At 37.2% G+C, this 24,243-nt stretch overlaps 1 protein-coding gene and 1 non-coding gene across 3 annotated transcripts in view; both read left to right on the top strand.

Annotated features, from left to right (window-relative positions):
* Nucleotides 1-24,243, top strand: part of TMTC2 (transmembrane O-mannosyltransferase targeting cadherins 2) — a 387,738-nt gene that overhangs the window by 280,392 nt on the left and 83,103 nt on the right. For both annotated transcript variants that reach the window (XM_058568709.1, XM_058568710.1), the window contains exon 9: nt 13,516-13,597. In XM_058568709.1, the coding sequence (XP_058424692.1) occupies nt 13,516-13,597 (82 nt within the window). The remainder of the gene's footprint in view (nt 1-13,515; nt 13,598-24,243) is intronic.
* LOC131421952 (U6 spliceosomal RNA) lies at nt 4,336-4,440 on the top strand. The gene has a single exon (XR_009223993.1). It is a non-coding gene; the product is annotated as a U6 spliceosomal RNA (small nuclear RNA).

Here is a 24,243-nt window from a genome sequence, read left to right as displayed (position 1 = left end):
TACAAGCACAGCATACACTTCCAATATATATGTAGCCTGGTTGGTGTCGAACCTTTCTAGGATATTCTACCTTTGATGGGCATCTTTCCTTGAAAGTACTTTCAGAAGAAGATGAGTGGATCATTTATCCCAACTTCGTTTAGTTTCCTGTGTTACTACATAAAATAAACTACAGTTGATTTTAGGTCTCAGCTACTCTCCCCAATCTCAGTGTCGGCTGGCTGGATCTGGGGGCAAAGGGCCAATTCCTCTTCCTTATCATGGGCTGGAAAGCAATGGAAGCAAAAAAAGATGACATGAATTAAGAATTTTACTTTGCTTTCATCAGAATGTTTAACCAATGATTACTTCCCCTGAATTGAATTCTACTTTTTTTAAAAAAACAGAGAATCATAACCAGTAGAGTTCACTTAACCCAGGTCCTTTGATTGACAACAGAGGAAAATGACACCCGTTCAGATGAGTGGCTTTCCTTGGTGGTTTACGCTCTTGGTGCCGGGACCAGACTGAGCTTTCTGTTACTGAATCCATGCTCTCTTCAGTGCCTTGGTGAAATCATCAAAGAATTCTGTGTCTAAATGACTTAAATAACGCTCTATATCCTTTACTGCTGAAACTTTCTACAAAAAAGTATAAAATTAAGCAATTATTTACATCTGGCTTTATCCTCTTGTGAGAGCATTTGGATTTGAGAGCAGGTGGCACCCTGCCAGTGACAAATGGAGGCACTGAGATTGCCTTCCCATCATCCGCTACCTTTTATGGTGTCGAGGGATTTCTTGCTCTCCTTTGTGACCCAGCTGCAGAGCAGCTGTTGTTGAGGCTCTTGCTTTTCCACTCGCACCACGCAGCTTTCCTAACCACCCCCATGGGCTTTAAACTTCTACAGCACCAATGTCAACTCTGAGCTCTGTGAGCCAAGGCCGGCTCTGTGGGGGCCAGCCAGCGTAGCCACTTCCCCTGCTATTTATTGCTGAACAGTTTGGGATGGAGTGATCCAGCAAACGCTGATGAAGCTGGCCATGATGAACCGGAAGCACCCATTGCACAAACGGCCCAGCTGAATGGTTGGAGTTGTTGCTAATAGCTAAGATTTGGGGGCTTTCCGATTGCCCTAATTCCCTAAACCAAGATCACATTGACCACTTTATCCATCTAAACTAAAGTTTCCTATTGGAAACCATTTTCTATGAACTTTTGGTGCCATCTTATGGCCCACAGAATGCTGATAAAAATTGTGGTTTCTTTTTTTTCCTTGTATAAAGTAGGTGTTGACAGCAATGATGGTAGGGGTGATGATGATGTTCTGGCTATCATTCAGGCCTCAAGATTTAATCAGGTTTACCCACTGGAACCTGTGCTATTTATCACTGAGACAACAATACTTCCCAATGAGAGCATGCATTTAAGAAGTGTGTTTTGAGTGTTTGCTTTTCCAAGATATTTAACATTTTCATGCATTAATGACCACCTACTATGCATCTGGCCCTTGGCTTGACGTTGATTAAACAATTCTCCTAAAGTGGTATACAATTAGAAGAGAAGAGAACAAATGGTAATTAGAGTACATATGGTAAGTGTCACAACAAAAGTAGGAATCAAGTGTTGTCAGAACACCCAGGAGGAAAAGACTTGCTTAGAGAAGTCTGGGCAGGTTTAATTTGGCCATGGCCACAATTGAAAAGTTATTTAAGACTTCTAAAAATAGATTTTTGGAGATATTTTCACTTCTAATTTTCAATTAAACTAAGAAAAAAACCTAGGCATTTTATGCCCAGTTGTGATTTATGTTTTTGATTTTCCATGTTCTTTTCAAAACACTCAATGTGTCTCATCCCCTTCTCTGACATTGTCACTCCCTCCCCTTCACAGCCAGACATATTGACAGTTATCTGCAATCCTGGTATCCATTTCCTCGCCCCGGCCCCGCAGACTTCCCCCCACTCCTTCTGGCTTCAGCACTTGCATAGAAACACACCTTACTGAGGTTGCCAGTGATCTCGGTGTCACTAAATTGAGTGGATATTTTTCAGCATTTGACATAATTGACTGCTGCTATTTTCTTGAAATACTGTTCTACCTTGCCTCCGGCCTCTTGATTCTGCCTGATTAACAAACCGCATCCTGGACGTCTCAGATGTTTCATGCATGCCTCAGTCTCTACAACTCTCAAAACTAGGCTCATAATCTTACTCTCTAAACCTGGTCTTTTTCCATTATTTACCAGCTTTCCTTCAATTTCACATTCCAGGAACCTAGGGGTCATCTTTGTTACCTCTTTCTCTCTCATCACACCCCCTAACTCTTCTATCCATCATGTAATTCTGTCTTTATTACCTAAGTATCCACTAATCTTCATCTCCATTATCAGCCCCATCACTCTTTTTTAAAAGCCTGGACTAATCAACCTCCATCCCTTCTTTTCCCATTCCAGCTGTTACCCACACTGCCCTCAGAGTGATATTTACAAAATAGACATGACCTTGTGCTCTACTATTGTAGAGCCTATTGTGCTCTACTCTTCCCTGCATTTCCCCCTGGCCCACCTCTACTCCTGTCTCTGTCACACTCACCCTGGGCTCCATGCAGGGTTTCTGTGTTCCTGCCACAGGAGTTTTACCTTTGCTGTGCCTCTATTTAGAATACTTTTCTCTCTCCTTCATCTGGTTAATCATACACGTCTTGCAGATTTTTAGATTGAGCAGCAATCCCTTTGGAAACCTTCCTTGAGTACTTCAACAAGGTCAAACCAACTGTTTTCAGTGAAACTCACAGCCCTCGTGTTGTGCTCATAACAGCTACAGGTTGTGAAGCATCACGGGGCAGGGGTTGTGTCTGTTCTTCTTCACCGTTTTCATCCTAGTGCTTAACACAGTGCTAGGCACGTGATAGGTACCCAATAAAATTTTTGTTGAATTAAGGAAATCAATGAATAAATTTAATGAATTACTAAAAGTTCGTGTTTTACTTAAAAACAGATATTGTTCTGTTTGAATCTTTGTGATTCAAAGATAAATTATTTGCATTATTCTAAAGTCTAAAAATAGCCACTTTTAATATTTAAAAATGATTTGCCTATTTTAAAGTAAAATTTTAGGATATTTATCTGTAATTTAATTGTAAGTTTGATTCAAACAAAATTTCTACTTACTTCACAACTTCCTCACACATTTTAATAAAATATCTGAATACTGTTCTCGTCAACTGATTTATGGATGGAGAAGAGTTATGGTAAGATGTTGGTTTTAACTTGACTTTGAGCTTAGTATAGCAACGCAATGTAACAGCCCAAGCAATTTGCCCAGATGGAGCTTAAGATGTGGTTGTATCTTATCAATTAATTATCTCCCACTGAAATGTTACTACACTATGTGTGGACGACCTCTTTAAGCTTGAAGGAAAAAATATACAAGTGAACAGATGTACAAAGGAAATGAAAACTTGTAATATAACAGGAAATGTGAATAAGCTAAACACTTTCAGTTATGTAGTATTTAGAAATTAGCTATTTTGTATTTATATCTTAAAATCTAACTTTTTTACTCATAATGTTAAAGCTAGATGTAGAGAGCAATATATAATTGAAGTTTTTTAAATTATCAAAATTTTAAATACTTCTGAAAGGCAAATTACTTACTTTAAATAGTTATTTAAAATGGTCCTATATGTTTATATTTTATAATGCTTTTTAATATGTTTTTCTCTTTTATTGAAAATATGATTAAAATGTAAGAGTTTTTGTGTTTTTTGTTTTCTCACTTTTTTTCCTCCCCTCTTGGCATTCTTGCCAGTCTTTTCCTTTTCCTTTCTTCTCATGCAAGGTACCAGATATCTGGTATTCTTCCTTGCCAGTGCTTGGTCTGTAGCCTCACATTTGGCCAGTCTTTCTGAATTAGCCCTCCATATCTCTTGCCCTAGCATGTTAATCAAACAGAACTTGATTACTCCGCTACACGTGCACCTTCTTACCAACACTTGCTCCCACACATCTTTCTCATGTGAATAAATGATACCTGCATTCACTTAGATACCACAAGCCACAAACTGCGGAGTCGTCTCTGACTCTTGTTTTTATGTTATAACCATACCCAGTCCAGCAGCCACCTATCTTCAAGAGATTCCAAATTTAACCACATCTTACCACTTCCACTCTAGTCTTAGCCGTAGAGTATTAATAACCTCCGAAGTGGTTTCCCTGTTTCCTCTTCTGCATCCCCTACAGTCAGTTTTCCACCCATAATCTAAAGTGTTTTTGCAAAAATATAAATGAGATCATGTTGTACCTCCATTTAAAATCCTCCATGGTGTTCCTTCCTAGTCAAAAGAAATTCCACTGCTTGCTTCAGCAGTGCATATACTAAAATTGAAATGACACAGAGGGGATTTGCATGGCCCCTGTGCAAGGATGACACGCAAATTTGTGAAGCCTTTCATATTTTGTGCAATTCCCAGAGGCAGTTCAACCCTTTGCTGGTTAACACCAAGGAAGCAATATGAGTCAGAGCAACATGTGGCATCCAATATTGAAACTGTGATTTTCACTACCACAAAAGGAAAATTAATTCCAACTCCTTACAGTGCCTACTAGGCTCTACACAATCTGGTCCCTTCAGTCTCTCACATTTCCTGTGCTTCTTTGTGGGATTTACTCCACTGCTGCCAAGTTGGTTTTCTTGTTAGGCCGTAGCACTCCAAACATGCTGGATCTTTGAATGGTCTGCTCACTCCTTTTGCTTAGGTCACTTCTGAAATGTCACTAAAGGCCTTTCTTGACCACTTTGTCAAACATCACTCCACTCCACCCCACCCCCAGTTGTGTATTGCTCTCTCCTCTTAGCCTGTACTATTTTTCCCAAAAGTACTTAAGACTAACTGACAGTGCCACCTGCTTGTGTGTAAATTATCCATTCCACCACTAGAATGTGAACCACAGAAGAGTGGGAACTTTGTCTTGATTACAAAGACCTGGAACACAGCCTGTTACGTAGCAAAAGCTTAATCCATTTCTATGGAGTGAAATGTCACATCTCTGAAGCTTACTCTTACCCTTTCAATAGACTAAGTTATATTGTGTTCTCAAGACACTGAGTTTTACACTAACATAGCACTATTTTTTAACGATCTACTCTAGATGTGTACTTCTTTCCTCAACAGTCTTGAAATACCGAGAAACCAACCCTCTCATTCACCTTTCAAACCCCAGCAGTAAAATGATTCAATAATACAACTAGTGCTAGTTTCTTCTTAAAAATATTCTTTCAGGTTTTTAAAAAATGTTATGGAACATAAACTGCAATTTACAATGCTTATTTCATTTAGCAGTGGATCATGAAGATCTCCTGTGGTTTAAATCATTTTCTACGAAATCATTCTAATCAATACATAGTATTTCATTGAAATTATATTTGGTTAACCAAGTCTATGCTGGTGGACATTGAGTTTCTATAAGTAACACTGCAATGAAAATGAATAGCATCTTTTTATATTTATAGGTATTTCTTTCAGACAAATGCCTAGAAATAGAATTGTTTGGCCAAAGTGTATCTGTGATTTAAGGCTTTTGATATATGTCAAATTGCTCCTCAGGAAGATCTTATCACATTTTACTATATTTTAGCTATGTGTTATATAAGCATCTGGTTTTTTTGTTTTTTGTTTTTTGTTTTTTTTGGTGGGGAAGATTAGCCATGAGCTAACATCTGTTGCCAATCTTCCTCTTTTTGCTGAGGAAGATTGGCCCTGAGCTAACATCTGTGCCCATCTTCCTCTACTTTATACGTGGGACGCCTGCCATAGCCTGGCTTGATGAGTAGTGCGTAGGTCTGCCCCTGGGATCCAAACCTGCAAACCCCAGGCCGCTGAAGCGGAATGCGTGAACTTAACCGCTGTGCCAATGGGCTGGCCCCTGTAAGCACCTATTTTTATGAAGCTTCAGTAATATTGAGTTTTGTTATTTGGGGGGAAACTTCATTGATAGATCAATATTAACATCTCAATGTATTTATTTGCATTTTAGGTAAGTCGAATATTGAATACATTTAACATGTTTTTATAGGGATATTGGCCATTATTTTTTGGTATTTGCAAGCTGCTTATTTGTACTCATTGCTCATGTAACACGTATGACTTTCAGGCCAGAAACTCAGCTGCATGTGGATGGTCTACTTTTTTATCTCCTTCGAATGAAATCCAATGTGCTGCAGTCTTTCATCCCACTTTGTCAGCCATTTAATTTCAGCCAATTTTGTGGGCCGCTCCCCTCCCAAAAGTCCACCTAAACCTGGGAGACTTAATGGTGCTCGAAACTGGGAAGGAGGCTGCCCTAGTCAACTTGGTCTAAGCTGATACCCTCCCCTTGAAGTCTGCTGGCTCTGCAGTAGCACATGGGATGGGTTTCAGGGAAGTGTTGCCGAGGGGGGAGTCCTGGTTCTGGGGTTCAGCCTTGCCCTGGGCATACGGCAGAGCCATCCTTCCCTGTTGAGGTCTTGACACCTACTCTGGATGCTGCCCCTGAGCAGTGTGAGGCACTCCCTGTCACCAGTAGCTGCCCCTAGTGTCACTTGACATAATTTCTCAATGAACTTAGGCCTTATGACAGTAGATTCCAGGTATCTTTCAGGCAGCTTCTGCTTTGGGATGTTTAGGAAAAGAGGTCACAGAAGCCCTGACATTTATGGAAAGTGGGACTTGGGGGACAATTCAGGGAGGAAAAACACAAATTACTATCAGTAAACTGTTCGGCCACATTTGTCTTTGTATCTGGTACCCTTATTCTAGTCTACGTTAAAGCTTTCCAGAAGCATTTTATTCTGTCCCTAAAAAAAAAAGAATGTCATGGTCAAATTTTAAGTGTGACAATTTGATAGGCGAATTATTTTGGTAGTATGGAGATTAAATATTTTATTATGAAAGTTACCACTGCCCCTGTTCCTTCACTTTGCCTCTAATTAAGGTCAACCCTGGTTAATAATATATAATGGCTAGGAGGGAGATTAGAATTAAGTGGTTTGATGTAAATCATCTTGGTTTGTAAGAATTAGTTGAACTATTAGGGGTTTTTTTTAGTGATTTTTTTCTTTTGAAGAGGAAACACTTTTATATCCTGAAGACATTTCACATAGAAACACTGTGGTGTTAAAATAGACTATCAAATAACATTCCTTTTATTTGTAAATGGTGGTCCTCACAAATTAATTTTTCAAGACTATCTGTTTAATTGTTTTTCCTTTTGCACTCGTTAAACTGTAATGCATGTTTAAACAACACATTTACCAAACAACACATAAGCTTTTGGACCTGGTTTATTGGCTGCCTCCCTTTCTTACTTATTGTCCGGGTGGGTATACACTTGAATGTGAAATGAAGATGTGATTTTCTTTGGTTGTGAAAAATGACCGACATTCACAATTGTCACACATTCCCAAAGAGTAAACACTAAATGTATGAAAGTGGCTGCCAGATACACAACTGCAGGAGGAGACTCTTCCTACACCAAACTTACCGCAGCCTCTAAATAAGGAGTAGGCTGCAGAAGAGAAATTCTCTCATTTGTTCTTTGCATTCCTAATTGGTATTCCTACCAATGCTGAAGACACAGGTAGTCCCTGGTTAGGTTATAAATACTTGGTTGAGAATTGGGCTAGTTCTGAGGAACTCTTTTCATAGTTTTATGGACCTTAGTTCATGTGACAGTTTCCAGATGTGAAATGAAGAAATTTCTACTTTGTTCACAGCTCTCTACTTTACTGAAAACCTATGAACATGTGAACTAAATAACTAAGGAGTAACTGTAAACTATTAAGTTATATAAAGAAAATAGTGGTAGCCTGTTTATTTGTTGACTAGTTATTATATACACAGAACACTTGGATGGCTATAGAAGAAAAGGTAAAATCTTATGGGAATAATCTGGTTTATAGGAAAAAATTAATACACTAATTACATTTATATATATTCATAATATAATGCAAAGCCTTGATTTTTCAGGTGTCACTCAGTAAAATAGCAGTTCTGAGCTATGGCACACTTATGAGTTGATATAATGGTTGCTATAATCAGTAATTTGTTACTAAAAATAAGTACAGGGCCGGCCTGGTGGCTGAGTGGTTAAGTGCGCACGCTCCGCTGCTGGCGGCCAGGTTCAGATCCTGGGCGCGCACCAACGCACCACTTCTCTGGCCATGCTGAGGCCGTGTCCCACATACAGCAACTGGAAGGATGTGCAGCTGGGACATACAACTATCTACTGGGGCTTTGAGGGAAAATAAATAAAATCTTTAAAATAAATAAATAAATAAAAATAAGTACAAAATTTGGTGTATGGTTTGCTTTTTAAAATAAAACAATTCAAGCTGAAGACATAATAGTAATTCTCTCTTATATTTAGTATTCCTGAATGCTTTTAAGTGGGAGCTCTAGGAATGTTTGGGGGGAATGTATGTGTGTGTATAAAAATATATAAGTATCTATTTTTATATTTGTATATTTTGTAGTTGAAAAAAGTGTGATCAGCCATCAGAAGAGATACTGCTTGCCTTGCACACCCACTCAGGTGGGCACCTGCTTCTGAACAATGGTAGTAGCATCCAGTTTAATTAGAAAATAAAATAAGTTAGTTGAAGACTAATCCCACATGTGGAACAGTCTATATAAACTTTATCGAATATTTTTCTTACATGTATATGTTTTATTGCTGCCAGTCAGAAGAGGACCTGACAAGGCCTAGTCCTGCTTGGGGATAGTTTTTTCCTGAGTTTAAATAATATTATCTTGTGTAAATGTTTTTAATACTCAGTATAGTACTGCAAATAATATACTAATATAAGTGTAATATAAGTATATCAATAATCTCAAATCCCCGATCCCTAGGTTCTGGTGCAGCCTTTGGCCAGGAAAATGTTTCTGCCCTTGTTCTGGCCAGTTTTCTTTTCTCATCTTTCTTGCTCTCCCCCTTGATCCCATCGTCATTTGTGCTGCTTAAAATCTATCTGGTTAATTCTTCTTATCAGCTCTAATATACGAACTGCAGAGAATGTCTAATCTAGAATTGCTCAAAGTTCTGATGTTAAAATAAAAAAAATATTTACCAAGTATTTCTTAGCTCTATTTTATGCTGTTGACCTCCTCATCTTTTGCACCATCAGTTGCTCTTTGCTTCGGTATGCTGGGTTTTTGCTGTTTTAACTGATTTGTGTATGGGTACAGTGAACGGTCATGTAAAACTGTAAATACTTACCTAGAATTATACTTTTGCAGAAGTTAAAATTCCACTTGCCAACCACCTTATTTCATTTATATATGAAAGGACTTGGTCTAGTGTCTCCGAGTTCAAGTTGTATAACTCTAGTGTGGTAGTAATAACGCTTTAAAAAATAATCATATCATCACAATTAAAAGGAAAGGGAAATTACTGGTAGTTGGAGCCATCAGAGAGGGCTTTATCAAAAAGTGGGACTTCAACCGAGGCCTAAAGCATAAAATGCATATGAATGAGTGAAAAAAAATGAATGTTTCAGACCAGAAGAAATAATTAAGGGAAGACATTGGAGCCATGGTTAAAGCGAGTGAGGAAAGTGGTCTGATATGGTATAGAAGTTTATCCAAGAAGATTGAAGCTAGGTTGTGGAAGATTTTGAAAATTATATTGATTATTAAATAGAATGAGTGGAAATAAGGAGCTGTTAAAATATTTTTGAGCAAGGGCATAACATAGAAACAGTTCTGTTTAAGGAATATTAATCTGATGAAATCGAGTTCAGTGAGTCAGGAAATCTGAAATCTGTTGTAGCGCTCTATACATGAAAGGGCTTTTATTTGACTGAGGGGAAAGTGTTAGGATTGAGAGACATTTTATAGGGAAATTGTGAAATTTAATGTCTACTTTGACATGAAATTCTGAAAAGGACTTTTGAATTTTGGTAATTAGCAACCAGATAGTGGCATTGAAGTTGGAGGGAAGAATTCTTTTGAGGAGTTAGAAGGAAGAAAAATCAAAGAATGTCAGAGCTTTATATGCCAGATCTGAAGCTGGTTGTTTCCATTTGATTTGTGCATTTCTTAGCAACCATTCAAAATTGGTATTAATTATGTTCATTTTTCCAAATGAGGAAAAAGAGACTCAGAGACATTACAAAGGATACTCAAAGTCACACAGTTAAATAAGTAGAGGCAGCAAGATTCAAGCACAGGCTTGTCTGTCTCTAGGCCAGTTCTCTCAATGAGAATTGGAGAAATTAATTGTTTGCCCACAGTGCTCGCTGACTAATTTCCTACTTATTGGGTTGTATGTTCATTATGTGCCTCCTGCAACCAAGACTTGAGGGCAAGCCCTCTTGGTTGGTCATGGTTATATCCCCAGTACTCACAGTACAAGGTAAATAGTAGGTGTTCAATAAAAAATTTTTAACCTATAAAAACAAAGAAAGAAGCAAATAAGTCACAGAGCTGGCAGTGGAAACCAACCCTCTCCACTCACATTTCCCTTATTTGTCACAGCTGACCACAGTCCTTTTTTTCTTGGGTTTCTGAACCACCACACATGTGTCCAAACATCCCAACCAATATACAGAATGAGTAATGGTGCTTGATGTGAGGAGTTTGTGCAACCGGTGGCTACTCCATAATGCTTGTTTGTAGAAAATGCTGACATAATTTAAGACACCAAGAAAACCTGCTGAGAAATGACTTTTTCTTCTTTGCTTTCTTAACTGCCATCCCTCTAAAACAGTACTGGTTGAAAGAACAAATTTGATTAAACAGAGTGTTAGCTCTCAGCCACCATAATCACTTCCTAAGACCCAGTAATGTGTGTTCTGGTTGGCTTATTCATTTGGTTGACTCTTAATTTTATATACTCTTGTGAAGATTTTTCTTTCCTCGTTATTGGGCTCTTGACTAAATAAATAGTAGTCAAAGCAGAAAAATAGGTTTTTGCTTGATGGTTTGATGCTTCCCCCTAGAAAGAATATTTTGGCCTTCAGTGTGTTTATTTTGCATCTAGGAGATCATGGGACTCATTGCCTTTAATAACGTGGTCCACTGAGCAGCCAAAGAGCACTCTCCTTTGAGTTCTGATGCATATGTTTGATGCTACATACTACTGTTTTGCCAATGGACTACGTGCAAGGATTTTACTACCCCGTTTACTGTGACATTGATAAATGAGCCAGTTTCTTCTCTTCTATCCTGAAAAACTTAAGCGGAAGGAAGTTCACAGACCCTTTTTATCTTTGCATGTAACATTTGTACAGACTTTTTACCGATAGTTTTTATTTTGCATCTTTCTTTTATGATCATCTTCTGACAGTTCTTTGTACATCATTTTCCAATGATGATTTAAAGACTGACCATGTGTTTTTGAGGCTGTGCATATAACAAAACATATTCTTTGTCATTCAAACTCTGTATTCTATTGTATACTATATATGTATATTTATCTATGTAAAATAATAGTTAACATTTATTACAAACTTAAATATACTAAGTACTATAATAACTACTTTATGTGTATCATCTCAGATAATTCAATAATCTTATGAAGTAGGTTTTATTATCTTTTTTAAAAAATAATACACTTTATTTTTAGAGCAGTTTTAGTTTTACAAAAAAAATGAGCCGCAAGTACAGAGAATTCCCATATACTACCACACCCTCCTACCACCCTGCACAGTTTCCCTATTATCAACTTGCATTAAACATTTGTTAAACATTTGTTACAATTGATGAGCCAATACTGATACATTATTATTAATTAAAGTCCATAGTTTACGTTAGGGTTGACTCTCTGTGTTGTGTAGTCTATAGGTTTTTGACAAATGTACATTTAAGGACATGTATCTACTATTACAATATCACACAGAATAATTTCACTGCTCTAAAAATCCCCTGTGCTCCACCTCTCCTCTTTTTTATAATAGAGAAAATTATAGCTAAGAGATGAAATAGTTTTCTAAGGGTCACATAGCTACACAAACGTGGGAGCTCTTCTGCCTGCCTAGAATCTATGCTCTTAACTCATACGTTCGACTGCCTGATTTGTTACAGTTATTTGATCATTTAAGGAGCCCTAACTTCGTGAGATTCTTGTGAACTCTTACTAACTTCATGAAAGTGTGCTGTGTGTGGGAAGCATGTTGCCTGTGCTTTCGTTTTTTCCTTTGAAGGTAAAATGCTGTGAGAAATATTTCAGGGAGTTAAAATTTTAATTATTGGATATTTGATGAGCCTTGTGAGTTAAAGAGGAGTTATTGACTGGAGTGGCATCATTAAAATGAAAGAAGAAATGAGGACGTCAGTGTCTCGTCATTTGCTTAACACTGGCTATAGGTGGCAGAGGCTGGGGGCCGGGTCCTACCTGCTAGGAGAATGGATGAATAAAGGAGGTAGCAATGGAGTGAATTTTTTAAATGAATGAATGAACAAAATGGAGGGGGTTTATGGAGAAATGAGTCAAAATTGCCTCATAGGTTAATTATACACCTCTACCTTTGGAAGATTTATCCCCATAACAGTGGTTTTAAAAATATATGTGAAGAAAGGAAAAACATCACCTGAAGTTCATGTGGTAGATAGTGTATAAATTAGAAGGAACAAGCAGATAAGATCATTTTTCTTCACTGTGGACCACAGCTTCTGGACACCACAGTGCCTTGCTGCCACCACGGTCGGCATAGATCTTCATTCTGACCATGCCAGACGAGACAGAACTGCTCCACGAATATTCTTCTCGGGCTGTTCTCCTACTTTGGGCCCTCCCTTTATGTTACTCTGTAGGCAGCTTTGGTTCAGAAGCAATAACCAGGTGAAGAATGTATAGTTTTAGGATCTGTCTCTGGATTATGATATTGTTTCATGAAAAATCAGTTTATTACATGTAAGCCTTTCCCCCTGCGTTTTTGCTTATTTTCTTACAGTGATGGTAATGTTTACTTAGAACTATAGCTTGGAAGATGATCTAGTTTTAGATTAAATCCTCGGTTAGCAGTGTTTTAGTCCTGAATGACAGCAGCAAGGATAAGCAGTGGTTTTTTGAGATTCAACAAATTGTGACTTAGTTTCTTCATATATAAAGTGAGCAATTAGGACAACATCATCTCAAAAGCTAAAATGGCCATAACTCTTTACAAGGAAGAAGGAATGAAGAAGAAACAAATTGACGGTAGAAAATAAAATAGAAAATGATAATGTTTCCCACCATTCCTTAAAACTGTCTTATCCTTAAGGTTTCTGTGAAACCATTTTTTCCCTTTTTTCTCTTGCTTCCCTGGCCTCTTCTTTTTGATCTCTTGGATGAACTCACTTTCACCCTCTGCTCTTCCAGTCTTGGTGGTTCCCAGGGTTCCAACTTCAGTCTTCTTTCTCAACTTACTCTCCTTGATCATCTTCCTTTAGATATAAACAAAACACTTTTTTTGATGATGATTACCAAGTAGACATTAGTCTCCTCCATTTGGGCCCAGGAGGTGAAGAATCCCTCATGATCCACTGCTGAATCATCCATTTTCTCTGTTTTTCAAGGGTCGTAAGAGTGAGGCTGAAAAGTTCTTCTTGAAGGCTATTGAGCTGGATCCCACCAAAGGAAACTGTTACATGCATTATGGTGAGTGGTTGATAGTTTTTTCCATGTCCCCCACATTTGCTATGAATGTTGATGTGAGATTTAGGTTTTGCTGGCAGAGAACATTTTGAGAGGACGTTGACTTTGTTGTTGCAAATTTAGCCTCATTCTATAGTCTTATCTTCTTATTTAAAACAGTCGCATTAAGGAGGGCTATGCATTATATTTTCCTTTAGTAATTTTCTTAGGACTTCAGTGGGGAAGGCATTTTCACAGTTGTTTTCTTTCAAGTTCAATGTGGAGTTTAAATGAGGTCTCATCCAGGAAAGCATTTCACTCCTGGCCTGATGCATAGTATATAATCAAAATATTAGCTCCCTTTTCACTCTGAAAGATAATGTATTGCTCATTTTGAAGTTTTAGAGGTTTACATTTTGGCCTCAAAATCTTGCTTTCTGGAAGATAGGGATGTACACCAGCCTCTAAATGCCTGAGATTGGGGTCAAGGATAAACTGTAAAGGATGTGAGGGATGACTCTCTCGTTCAGTTTAGCCTTGGCCTTAATCGGGCCAGAGTGAACTTGTATAACTCTGTCACACTCCACTCTGTCATTAGTAGTGTGTCATGTGTTAAGCAAGGCAAAGTAATGTAGCTGGTTTGGTGTTGGGTAAAATGTGCTTATTTCTACAAGATTTGCAGTTGGAATGGCTTTTAAGGAGCCTAAAAGAATTTACTTTTGCTGATCCCTTGGAAAAAAATGTTTTTTGAACACTGTTGGCTTTGATGTGTTAGTTATTATCAAGTAGTAAACTTAAAAGTGGATGGAAATTAAATCTTGAGGAAATAAAGCTGATAAGCTTGTGTAATATGTGATTCCTTCTTCCATTTTCCAACTAGTAAAAATAAATCAGTGACAAGCTATGAGTGTGAAAGAATAGAAATAGTGAAATAGAGGATACTTCACCAATCACAAGTCCATTTGGTTATTTACATTGAGTGTATTTGTTTATAAACCTAGGTTTGTGACATTTTATCTTTCCAGCATAACACAGCATGTAATGTCACAAAACTTATTGCATAAACACTTCTGATTTTGTTTCACAATGCAGTTTTATTGCCATATTAAGATAGCAGTCAACTAATTTACGTGTGCTGCAGAATTTATTTTATCTTTACAAGTTTTCTTATATGAAGTATTTTAAATTAGGATTTTCTCATGCATACTATTTTGGAGTACCCAAAATACTGTGCATTAAAGTAGTTCCCTGGTCATTTTCTCTGAGTGGACCTCTCAGTACCTCCAAAGGACCTCTTGGTATTGCATTTTATGAAATAGGATTTTTTTCCTATCTTGTTGCCTGCATTTCCTTTGCCTCAAACTAATTCTACTTACTGCATCTTCTAAGCTTGTTTCCCATAATTTTATTATATTCTCCAGATTTTTCACAATCAGTTCCTTTAAACTTCATCATTATGTCATTGGAATTGAAATTTTAAAAATCACTATTGTATTATAGTTAGCCCCCCTGTTATTCTGGTTTGTCTGTCTTTACCCACTTCTATCTTTTTATTAATTATTATTTTTATATTACATCATACCCCTGACATTTTTTTTCCCAGTGGTGGGAGTAGGGAGTATTTCTCTCATGAGAAATTTTTGGATTTAGTTTTAACAGAAAGCGCAACAAATTCTTTATTGCATGTGTTATTTGGAAAATAGTGGTAACACATGTTCTGTAAATGCATGTGTGAAAACTGATTCTTCTTAGTATCCCTGGGTTATTTAAAATTTTTTGCATGCATACATTATTAGAAGTACATTTATTTTCTAAAGGAGGAATGCTGCGTAATTCAATATAATTTTATGAAATAGTTTCAATATTTTTTCCCCACTCTGGAGTAGGAAATGGAAAGGACTCAAGATGAGACATCAAAAAGGAGTAGTTAAGCCAAAATAATCTACAAACAGGCAGGAAGCCTATAATTGAATGCTTGTATTTCTGTCTCACTGTGCTCAGGTTATAAAACAAGTGTACATTTAAAGGAATATTAATGCTTTTTCATTTGGGGGAAATCTACTTTAAATGCCTAAAACTTAGAACTGGAAAGTTCATTTAAAATTGTCTAGTATAACCTCTCTGTTGTACAAATAAGTAGATGGTAGTTGTAGGTAACTCAATTGTGGGTCCCTTGATGACTGTCATTGCTTTTTCTCGTATATATTCCATTTCTTTTCACAACATTGATAGATAGACAGACAGGTAGGAAGGTAGGTGGGTGGGTAGATAGATATCTTTGATTAATAGGCCCTTCTGTACACAGTTTTAGAATGTCACATTCATATAAGTCATGACTTAGCTTAAACTTCTTAGGGAAGGGTCTTTATTAACTTTAATATGTATAAGATATATCTATAGGTGCAAGGCACTGTTCTGTTTTCAGAAAGTAAGTAGCGCTGTGTAGGAAATGAACAGGATGGTGTCCTTTTTAGAAGGTGACAAGATGGGAAGAGAGGGACTTCTTGAAACCAAGTAGGCAGATAAAGCATCTTTGAGGAGGTGATATTTGAAATCTGTAAGCTTAAGCCAGCTGTTTCAAAACCCAGATAAGAGCATTTCAGACAAAAGAAACAGAAAGTTCAAAGGTCACAAGCAAGGCCAAGCGTGTGTTCACAGCAGAGAGAGAAGGCTAATGTGACTGGAGCATGTTGAACCAGATGGGAAAGAGGAGGGAAATGAGACTGGAGAGGAGGCTTGAGATCCCGTGGGGCTTTGTCCGTCAAACTGAGTTTGCATTTAAGTCTAAGAGCAAAGGGACCATGTGGAGAAGACAAGATCAGAGTAGAACTAGAGGAATTGTCTTGTTGTGTTTTAGGCAAGAAATGTTGGTGGCTTGGACTTGGGAGTGGTAGTGGGAATGAAAATATTTATATTGAAATTATACATTTACCTTCTTTATAAAATTCTAAGGTAATTAAGAATAGGGAGGGCCTGTTGTCCTTTTTTGCACCATCAAGATCTAGCATATTGCTGTACTCACAGTAATGTGCAATAAATGTTGCTTGAGCTCAGTTAGGAATATTCTCCATTTTAGAATTGGATGTAGGTCCCAAAATTGACTGAAAGGTTGGTCTGTTAGAATTTTTATTAATTTTTGTCCAAGAAAACACATACTGTGATTCTCATATCAGTTCTTCAGCTTCGTGGTTGTGGATATTCTTAAGATATTTATACCCATAGATTGAATGAATAATAAATGTCAGCTTAAAAATAAATGTTTAAATGAAATAAACATGCTGTTTGAGTCTTTTTTTAAATGCTTTTGCAAATGTCAATGAAAATGCCAGAGTGGGTGAGTTTTGTTCTATTGGAAATTCACTCTCCTAGGTGATTATGTGCTTTTGATTTGCTTGTTATGATACACGTGACTTGGAAAATACCTTCCAGTTGGGACTAGACAGAGGGAATTATGGGAATTTATATTGACTACAGTGGCAATTAGAAGGCAGTAGTTAAAAGCACTACCAGTTATTTGTATTTTGAATCCACTAGTTTTATGTCTGAGGGAAAGGGATTGCGTGGCAGACTGGCCTTTTTTCTTCAGATTGGCTCACAAGAAGTAAAGCTAGGCAGGTTTATAAAATTGGTTCGATAAGTTGGTTAAATGTAGGGCTCTGTGGTACCTCTAGTCTCTGAGATTAAGATTTCTCATCTGTAAAGTGTGAAAGGGTTGATGTGAGCTTCCAAAATGTTTTCCAATACTCACATTTCATGTTGTTTCTAGTATATACTGAATTTCTCACTGGTCTTTCGTCACAAATTTTAAGGAATGTGTAGAAAATAGGTTTCAAACTGTGGTATTAGTAATAGTATAATGTTGTATTTATATGTCATCAAGCTTACAGTGTATTCCAATGTCAATATGAAACAAATCATGTGAAGTCTTGATGGAATTTAGTTTATAAATGTCAAAGGTGAGGATTTCGTGCCTTGGTGTCTCATGTGGGCTTATAATTCAAGGGATTCTCTATGGATTTTCCCTATGGCTCCAATAGGAAGCTTTTGCCAAAAAAATGAAAGCCAAGACATGAAGTCCCTTCATTTTTTTTTAAGAGAATTACTAGAAAAACCATTTTGCTACAAAGAATGTATTATAAATTTTTTCTTTATGTGCATAGCAGTAAATTTGATGTATATGGAAACAACTTAAATCAATACACATTTGTTACAAGGTACCTACTATGTATAAATCTGGGCAGATGGAAATTCACTAGATATTAAGGACAAAAACATAAAAAGTTAAAAGGGAGCAGATTGTGATAAGTGCTATGGAGAAGTATTCTTTTATGTAGATCTTGGATGGTTTCTTCTTTTCCCGTCTACTTCTTAACTGTGACTTCTAAGAGTAAAGTTTTAGCCTCATTTTCTTCCTAATTATACTCTCTCTGGGTAATATCGTTCATTTCCAAGAGTTCAGCTAGATAGTGACGAGTCCTGAACCTTTTCCTCCAGCTCAGTATTTAGTAAGCACCATAGTAGATGTAGGGACACAGCAAGGCCAAGACAGGTTCTAATGGAGATTACAAACTGGGGAGGGAGGCAAAAATTGTAAAAATAATGATTTAATTATAATTACAATTATTTTTAAAAAGGAAACACAGTATAATTAGGGGACCCTGACTGGGGAACTGGAGAACTGTGCCTGATGAACTCACATGTAAGCTGTTTTTGAATGTTGAGTAGGAGCCTGCCAGGCAAAGTATAGAAGTGAAGGGCTGCGATGGAGGAAAAAAAAGCAGAGAAAATACTTGAGGCAAGAGGCACAGCATTTGTCTGGGGAATAGTTTAGGGACAGAACTAGGACCCTAGATAGAAGCTATGAGGAACACATTCTGGCTCCATAGAAGGAGGAACATCCAAATAGTGAGAGCTGCCAGGTTATGAAATAAGTACCCATTGAAGATGTTTCTAGTGTAGGTTTATAAGAATATTAGAGAGAATTCAAGCATTAAGGTATAGACAACCATGAAATCATATCTAACACTGAGGATGAGTCATTCTATTATTCTTCCTCTTGGGCCCACAGAGAAGTATAGAATTTTTTTAAGCTATAATTATCTAGATTGTTATTATTTGGCTCTACTATCAATTTTAGAATCCTGAATATGTCTTAACTACATTTTTGAAACACTTTACCATCTTACCCGGTGTTTTCTTGACTCTGATCTTTTTGGATCATCATCTAACCCCTGTGAGGTAGAAATGGATCACAACTACATTTGACCCAAGTAATGGAAGTTCAGAATTTCAGAATTTTCAAGTGACTCTCTGGATCAGAAATTTCAACATACCTAGTGGGGGAGGAATTTGAAAAGTCCAGCTCTTTCAAGTCCAGAACTTTCTACCGTTAATAGTGTAGTCAGTTTTTCTCCAGGATGGTTAAAACTACTAAATTTCAGTTTAAAAAGTAGGTACTCAAGGAAATTGTTAAAATATTAGGTTTGATCTTTAATCAGTGAACGCTAAAAGAAGATGGTTGAAAATATGTAAAAGGTTGAATTGGTGAGAGGCCTGTGGTTATTTTTTATTATTTATAATTAAAACTAGTTAGAAGATAGCAGTGAACTGAAGTTGGTTGTGTTATAACATTTCATTTTGAATCACTTCAGAAACTGCAAGAGTAATTTTCAAAATTAAATAATGAACTAAATAATGGTATTTTCTTGATTAAAAATGAAAATACGTTTTTGGTGAGTCCTTGCAAAATTATGTTGAGATTACAATTATGTTTACTGCTTAAGACCAACACAGTTTGTTAAAATATCAGTGTTTAATATCCCTGTATTGCTCCAAGGCACAGCATAGGCAGTTCACAGATATACAATTAGAGTAGGATTTTTCTAAATGTTGTTCCAAACTATTTCATTTATTCCCTACGATTTTTCTTTAAATTCCTTATTATTACAATGTGTCAATATCATTTAATCTTCATACCTGTGTGTATTTTATGTGAGATACTTTCCAAAGCCTTTTAGAATTTAAACTTTCCTGTAAATAAAATGGAAAGAAACAGGAAGGGATTCTCTAAGCTTACAAACAAAGAAGAAAGGAAAAATTAAAGGATTATTGTATTTCAAAAAAGGAGTACAGTTAAGAACAAACAGTAAAGTCATAGAAAATAATTTCCAGAAAATCGAAAAATAAAAGATAAGTCTACCTAGGACATGAGAAACTCTGTAAAACTACAAGGAAAATAGGCAGAGTGCAAAGACCCAGGATATGAACAAATAATTTCCAAAAGAGGAAATACAACAGGTTTTAAAAGATAGGTAAACATACAATTTCATTAAAAATCAAAGAAATTCAAATTCAAATAACAATGAATTCCCTTAAGCTGCTCTAGCATTTATTCTCAGTAATTCTTCTCCTGATAATATATGTTAAGAAATATTATTTTTTCTATGTTTAAGATTATTAACAAAGATAGTAATTGGAGAACAGCATTGCTATTTATTAGAGGCAGAAATGGGAAAGCATTTAAATGCCTGAAAAAGAGACATGATTAAATAAATTAGGGTTATTCCCATTTAATGAAATATTATAAATCTTAAGTTAAATTTATAAAGAATATATAATAACAGAGACAACCACTTATGTTATTGTACATAAAGAATGATTAAATTCTACAACATAATGGTGTCATTAAAAAAGCAAAGCAGAGGGGCCGGCCTGGTGGCATAGTGGTTGAGTTCACACACTCCACTTTGGCAGCCCAGGGTTCGCAGGTTCAGATCCCAGGCGCGGACCTACACACTGCTCATCAAGACGTGCTGTGGAGGCATCCCACATATAAAATAGAGGAAGACTGGTGCAGATGTTAGCTCAGGGACAATCTTCCTCAAGCCAAAAAAAAAAAAGAGGAAGATTGGCAACAGATGTTAGCTCAGGGCCAATCTTCCTCACAAAAAAAAAAAAAGAGGAAAAAAACCAAAGCAGAGCCAGCCCTGATGGTATACTGGTTAAAGTTCGGCAGTTCGGCACTCTCACTGCTTCGGCGCAGCTTGGGTTCCTTTCCCGGTCGCAGAACCACACCACCTGTCTGTCAGTTGCCGTGCTGTGGCGGCAGCTCACATAGAAGCACTAGAAGGACTTACAACTAGGATGTACAACCATTCACTGGGGCTTTGGGGAGAAAAAAAAAAGAGAGAAAGATTACAACAGATGTTAGCTCAGAGCAAATCCGTCCCTGCAAAAAAAAGAAAAAGCAAAGCAAAGCAATGTTAGAATTGGATGTATTAGCTTTTTGGACTTTTGTGGCCAATTTTTTTTTTTTTTTTTGGCAGGCTTAATGTTTTCTATTTATTTTGCATTTTCTTTAATGGGCACATTACTTTATAAGGAATATATACTTTAAAAAATGTGAAAGAACAAGCATCTTAATCTATTGTTCAGATAGTTTGGGGAAAGATAGTAGGAAAATTGTTATAGTAACCAAATAATTATCCACAAATTGTTTAACAGAACTCAACATGTAAAATTTAAGATGTAAAAATTAAGTGAGAGTGGGGCCAGCCTGGTGGCGTAGCGGTTAAGTTCGTGCACTCCGATTCAGTGGCCCAGGGTTCACAGGTTCGGATGCTAGGTATGGATGGATGCACTGCTTCTCAAGCCATGCTGTGGCGGTGTCCCATATAACGTAGAGGAAGATGGGCACGGATGTTAGCCCAGGGCCAATCTTCCTCAGCAAAAAGAGGAGGGTTGGCATTGGATGTTAGCTCAGGGCTAATCTTCCTCACCAAAAAATAAATAAAAATAAAAAATTATGAGACAGGGAAAAAAAGTAAAGAAAGGCTTCTTGCCTGACTTCTCTATTAAGTACAATGTTTCCATGACAAGTTCATCAAATATACTAGTACAAATGTTTACTGAGTACTTTTGTGTCCTGAGAAATTCACATGTAGCATCTTATTTAACCCCCGCAAAAGCCAAGTGGGGAGGTTACCTGACTGTCTCCATTTTACAGATGAGGAAAGTGAAGTCATCAAGCTGTAAGGTAAATAACCCAAGGTTTCAGTGCCAGTTAATAGCAGAGGCAGCATTTGAACCAGGGCGTCCCTGACTGCTACACCGCACTGTCATTGTCTCTTATGTTAATATAAGAGATGAACAGGTATTTTACATCCATGGACGCTCTATTGGTAGGTAATACGATATGTATCAAATACACTGAAAGTTGGGAATCACTCACCTTTTATTATCATTAGGGGCATTCAGAGGCCGAAGACTATTTCTGTTTATCTTGTAAAACATGGACAAATCATTTAATGTCCAAAGTTCATCAAATGATGGACAATCTTTGTTCATCTGATAATTTTTCCCTCTTTATTCTGAAGACATAAAGAACCTAAAAGTAAGAGGGAGAAATCTTTATGTAATTCATGCATTTATGATAACCATTCCATTCTTAGTTCTATTTGAATTTTCTTTTGAGAAGGGAGAATTGGAAAGGATATTATCTACATATAATATTTGTTATTTTGTATCCACTACTTGCTGGCCTTTTGAAAGTTATTTCCACTAACCCTTCTTATGAAATAATATAAAATACTAATTAAAAAATATAAATATACCTTATATAAAATTTTAGTTTTCACTGTACAACTAAAACTCTTACATATGTAACTATATGTAATATGTCAGTGTATAATACCTATATAGTGTATACTTTCAGTCCTATAAGCATCTTTCATAAAACACATTTAAATACTGACTCATTGTGGTGATAACAATCAGGTGTCATCCAGCATGGCATCATGGTCGTGCAAATGGCGGTTTTAGTTATACAGCTTCAAGCAGGTGTCTTAACCTCTCAGAGTTCACATTTCCTCATATGTAAAATGCTGATTACCATGCTTCTGAGATTCTAAGATGACATCAGTTCTGACCCGCTGTCTTAGTCCATTCAGGCTGCTAAACAAAATACCACAGACTGAGTGGCTTATAAACAGAAATTTATTTCTCACAGTTCTGGAGGCCAGAAGTCCAAGATCAGAGTGCCAGCATGGTCAGGTGGGGGCCCCCTTCACATGGTGGAAGGAATGAGGGAGCTCTCTGGGGCCTCTTTTATGAGGGCACTAATCCCATTTCATGAGGGTTCCACCCTCATGACCTAAGCACATCTCAGAGGCCTCACCTCCAAATACCATTGCCATGGGGGTTAGGATTTCAACATATGAGCCGGGGGAAGGCACAAACATTCAGACCATAGCAACAATTTACATATATTCTTTTGAATCTGTCTTTGTATAGGACTCAAGAAACTCCAAAAGCAAGATGATAAGAACTAAATTAAACTTTGGATTAGGGAGTAGGGAGCACAGTGGATTTTGGACAGTGGATCATGGATTTTGGAATGAGGCATGCCCAGCCCTACTGCTGATTGTCTCCTTGAGCATGATCTACCTTCTGCTAGCCTCTCTGCTCCTCGGTTTCCTAATCTGGAGATGCTTGCTACTGCCTCAGGTTGTGAGGCTTCGTTTACAATTGCATAAAATAACTAGCATGTAATATATGCTCAGTAAATTGCAACAATGGCCATTTATTATTTTAAAATTATAATAGAAACCATACTGATATCCTGGAGAATGAATGAATTGTATAGAAAAATTTTTGAATAAGGTGTATAAATATGGACAGAAATTAGGGGACAAGGAGACAAAATAAAAACCTGGGAATTAATAAAAAGGAGAAATCTTCATTTATCAGCATGCAGACAGAAAGAGCAGAGAGAAAGGGAATAATTACTTGCAAGAATAATGAGGATTATAAGTAACAAATAATTGGAAACTGTGGGGGGGGGTGCGACTATAGATACTGTTTTTCCTGTCTTAGCTATTTTGATTTAGCAATTGCACTTTGAGATTCTTGTTTGCATTCTGCCTTCCCCTTAATTAAAGCCATTATTCCCAAAGTTAGTATATCCTGCCATTAACTCCTCTGTGCTTCAGTGGACACCTCTGTGAATGAATACCGCAGAAAAGCCCATTGAGATGGTATGGGAGCACAATGGGTAGACTGATCTCTTCTTAGGAAGAGGATGTAAGCTCTTTGAGCCACCTCTCTCCGTTCTCATTACCACCCACTGTAACTTAGTCTCAGAGGCATGCTCCTTTCTTGAGTGACTTCAGCGCCTGTGTTTGAGTCCTTCTGTCAACCTCGTCTCTGTCTGTACAACTCTCTTGTCTACGAAGACACAATATCCTGGAACAAAATGAGGCTCCTCACCTCTGCGTCTTTGATTAGGTTGCACCCCTCATCTAGTTAGGTCTTTCTCTTCATCTTTAGGTGGTAAAACTCAGATTGTTCAAGCCTAGCATGAACTTATTTTCCTTGATGAAGCACACTTGGTCTCTGTTGAGTCTATATATTACTTAAACGTATCATGGGACTGTGTTGCCTCCTTGCCCTTCCCCTACCCCTTCTCTCTCTTCTCTTCGAGTCCTCCCCAGTCTCCCTTCTTCTTCTCCTTGCCCCCCTCTAATTCCCACTCCCCATCTGACAGTATTCATAACTCCCTCAATGGTTTTCTGGCGTCTCATAATCCTTTTGGAAAGATTCAGAGAAGAAACAAATGCAATAAAGCAACACTAGCCTTCTCGACTCCTTTCCGGTGAGTCCAGAGCCCTGGC

Source organism: Diceros bicornis, chromosome 25 (assembly GCF_020826845.1).
Source record: "Diceros bicornis minor isolate mBicDic1 chromosome 25, mDicBic1.mat.cur, whole genome shotgun sequence".
Taxonomy (NCBI): domain Eukaryota; kingdom Metazoa; phylum Chordata; class Mammalia; order Perissodactyla; family Rhinocerotidae; genus Diceros; species Diceros bicornis.
Note: the sequence above shows the minus strand (reverse complement) of the source record. Positions and strands in the feature narration are given on the sequence as shown.